At 56.8% G+C, this 3,698-nt stretch overlaps 1 protein-coding gene across 1 annotated transcript in view; it reads right to left on the reverse strand.

The window, feature by feature from the left end:
- ALDH16A1 (aldehyde dehydrogenase 16 family, member A1) overlaps window positions 1–3,698 on the reverse strand; it is a 17,565-nt gene that overhangs the window by 8,059 nt on the left and 5,808 nt on the right. Inside the window, exons 2-5 of the mRNA XM_011946522.1 lie at window positions 1,927–2,105; window positions 1,267–1,344; window positions 445–626; window positions 208–360 (exon numbers count right to left, since the gene is read on the reverse strand). Coding sequence (XP_011801912.1) covers window positions 208–360; window positions 445–626; window positions 1,267–1,344; window positions 1,927–1,930 — 417 coding nt within the window. The 5' untranslated portion in view covers window positions 1,931–2,105. The remainder of the gene's footprint in view (window positions 1–207; window positions 361–444; window positions 627–1,266; window positions 1,345–1,926; window positions 2,106–3,698) is intronic.

Genomic DNA, 3,698 nt, shown 5'->3' on the forward strand with positions numbered 1-3,698 from the left:
TGCACTCCAGCCTGGGCGACAAGAGCAAAACTCCGTCTCTCAATAAATAAATAAATACATAAATAAAATGAACACATATGGAAAAACAAAACAAAACGAAACAAAAAGCCCAACAAATAAAATGAACAGAGACTCAGGACCCCAAGGCCTGGAGACAGACACCTACAGCCTCCAGGGTGTGAGGGGACAGGAGTGCACGGGTCTCACCGGGCCGCGGTCGGACCAGGCGGCGTCCACAACACCCTCCACGGCCGAGTCTACGTCCGCTGTGTCTGTCAGCAGCAGCAGCGACTCCGTCCCCAGCGCTAGGCCCAGCTCCGCACACTCACCCGCCAGGGTCCGTCGAAGGGCACGGCCTTCCTAGGGACCCCCCACCAATTCAGCCGCGGGAGGAGCTTTGCAGCCCCCAGACACGTTCCACCACAACCCCTGTCCTGAAGGTACCTCCAGGGCTCCGCAGAAGGCCACCTTCTGGATTCCAGGCTGGGAGGCCAGGACGGGCACCAGGGAGGCAGGGCCACTGATGACATTCAGGATTCCTGGGAACGGGCCCAGCTCCCCTGACAGCTGGGCCAGGAGGAGGGGCGTCGGGGAGGCCGGGGACACGAGGGCCACCACAGTGCAGCCTGGGGAAGCGGAGCAGCTCAAAAATTCAGGAGTCCAAGTTCCAGCCCCTGCTCCCTCAGACTCAGGAGTCCAGACTCCGGCCCCTCCTCCTTCAGACCCAGGAGTCCAGGTCCCAGCCCTTCCTCTGACAGACCTAGGAGTCCAGACCTCAGTCCCTCCTCCCTCAGACCCAGGAGTCCAGGCCCCCAGCCCCTCCTCCCTCAGACCCAGGAGTCCAGGCCCCTGTCCCTCCTCCTTCATACCCAGGAGTCCAGGCCCCTGCCCCTCCTCCTTCAGACCCAGGAGTCCAGGTCCCAGCCCCTCCTCCCTCAGACCCAGGAGTCCAGGCCCCTGTCCCTCCTCCTTCAGACCCAGGAGTCCAGGTCCCAGCCCTTCCTCTGACAGACCCAGGAGTCCAGACCTCAGTCCCTCCTCCCTCAGACCCAGGAGTCCAGGCCCCCAGACCCTCTTTCCTCAGACCCAGGAGTCCAGGCCCCAGCCCCTCCTCCCTCAGACCCAGGAGTCCAGACTCCGAACCCCTCCTCCCTCAGACTCAGGAGTCCAGGCCCCAGGCCCCTTGTCTCTCAGACTCGAGTTTGGGCCTGACAATCCCCTCCTTTCTCAGACCCAAGAGTCAGGATCCCCCAGGCCATCATTTACCCACAGCCAGGGCAGGGCAAATCCTCCACATCATCTCAAGGAAGGAGAATGTGGGTGGCAGGATGAGGCCAATTACTCCTGCAAGAAGAAAATGAGGCGAGAGGCAAAAAAAAAAAAAAAAAAAAAGTCAGGCGTGGTGGTGCATGGTTGTAGTCCCAGTTACTTGGGAGGCTGAGGTGGGAGGATTTTGAGCCCAGGAGGTGAAGGCTCACAATTATAGTGAGCTATAATGGCACCACTGTACTCCAGCCAGGATGACAGAGAAAGACCCTGTCTGAAAAAGAAAAAGAATGAGGAGACTGGACGCGGTGGCTCATGCCTGTAATCCCAGGCCCTTTGGGACGCCAAGGTGCGTGAATCATCTGAGGTCAGGAGTTGGAGAGCAGCCTGACCAACATGGTGAGACCCCCTTCTCTATTAAAACACAAAAATTAGCTGGGTGTGGTGGCGGGCGCCTGTAATCCCAGCTACTCAAGAGGCTGAAGCAGGAGAATCACTTGAACCCGGGAGGCGGAGGTTACAGTTAGCCGAGATCGCGCCACTGCACTCCGGCCTGGGTGACAAGAGCGAAACTCTGTCTAAAAGAAAAGGAATGAGGGGATTGGAGCTAGCCCTGCTGGGTCATGTGAGAGGAGAGGGCTAGGGACTCCAGGGTCTCACCCATGGGCTCCCAGCCTGCCAGTGCCTCCTCCTGGGTAGATGCCTGGATTGCATGGTAGTGGAGAAGCTGCTGGGCCAGCTGGACATCCCCGTCTCGAACCTCTCGAACAGCCCGCCCAGTCACCAGGGATTCCAGGGTCCACAGCAGCCGCTGGTGCTTCTGGATCACCTTGGCCAGCCTGTGGAGAAAGCAACAGGGTGCTCATTTTCCAACAGGCCTCAGCCTCACAGAGTCCTGCGCTGCTCGTATATACCTGGACTACAATCCCCATGAGTCCAAGGCATCCCCATCATTTACCTGGGGCAAAGGGCAGTGAAGATCTATGGGAATTGTAGCCGTGGAAACACAAACCCTGAGGATGCTGTGTAAAGGTCTTGGCCGCTGGAAATCCCTGAAGCTTCTGGGAAATTGAGTCTTAGCTTCTAACCCCAATTGCATTTTGGGAAATGAAATCTTTGTCTCTAGCTGCCCCCAAAGCAGCTAGGAAATGGATTTAGGGGCTTCAACAGCCCCATTGAACTGCTGAGAAATGGAGCCCCAATGCGCTTCAAGAATGTCCTGTGAAATACAGGCTTTGCGGCTTCTAGTCTCAGTGAATAGTGGACAACGGATGCATGTTTCGGCCACTACTGCCCACAGCACATACTGGGAATCTGAGCCTTAGCTGCAAATTAATTCAGTGGGATCTTGGGAAACAGCCTTTGTTCCCATGGTCTCGAGTGGATGCTGGGGGTCCCCGCCTCCCAGGGTCCACACCTCAGCTGCATCACCTGGCCAGGTGCTGGCCCCGGACGACACCAGGGTGGGCACTCCAGGTCTTAAATGCCGTCCTGGCTGCCTCCACGGCGGCGGCCACATCCTCGGCCTGTGCCTGCAGGCAACTGGCCAAGTTCTCTCCTGGGGAGAAAAGTGGAGGGACTCAGATGGCAGGAGAGATGGCGGGGAGCCCATGTCAGGTCTGGAGGGGGCTGAGATTTTCAGAGCCTGGATCAGCCCAAGGGTGTAAAGCTGGTCCCCATTCTCTGCTGGGTCACGGCTATGATCACCTCCAGCTCAAGGACAGGATTTTCACAGACAGCAGTTTCACAAAGCCTCCACAGAGAGCCGGAACCATAATTAGGGTGACTGGTTTCAGAAGGAACCAGACATTGCAGTCCCTCTCTCACCACCAGCTGCTTCCTGCCCTCAGGGCCCTAGGCAAGGGGAATGGGTGTTGGTGGGTAGGGCTGGAGGGCACAGATACCTCTCTTCCACTAATGACTGGGGGACATCTCGTACCTGTGATGGGATCCTGGCAAGGCACTGAATTCCTGTGTTCAGGCTTTAACCACTTCCCATTCACATAGTGGCCCAAGCACCGGTCCTGGGTGTCCAGCCAGGCCTGGGGGAGGTAGAGACAGTTTGGAAAGGGGTTCGGGAGGAGCTGGGGCAGTTCAACCCCTACCCAGAATCCTCTAGGAGGGGACCTCTGTCTCCCTCTGCTCCATCAGCTAATTCTTTTCCTCCTATTGCTTTTTTTTAAAAAAAGTTTGTGGTAAAATACAGCATTTCAAAGTATACACTTCAGCAGTTTAGAGGCATTCTGTGCATTTACAGTGTTGTGCAACCATCACCACTCTCTAGTTCTAGAACATTTTTCCCTTTTTTTTTTGAGACAGAGTCTCGCTCTGGCGCCCAGGCTGGAGTGCAGTGGCGTGATCTCAGCTCACTGCAAGCTCTGCCTCCTGGGTTCACGCCATTCTCCTGCCTCAGTCTCCCGAGTAGCTGGGAC

Source organism: Colobus angolensis, unplaced genomic scaffold (assembly GCF_000951035.1).
Source record: "Colobus angolensis palliatus isolate OR3802 unplaced genomic scaffold, Cang.pa_1.0 Scaffold25, whole genome shotgun sequence".
Lineage (NCBI taxonomy): Eukaryota > Metazoa > Chordata > Mammalia > Primates > Cercopithecidae > Colobus > Colobus angolensis.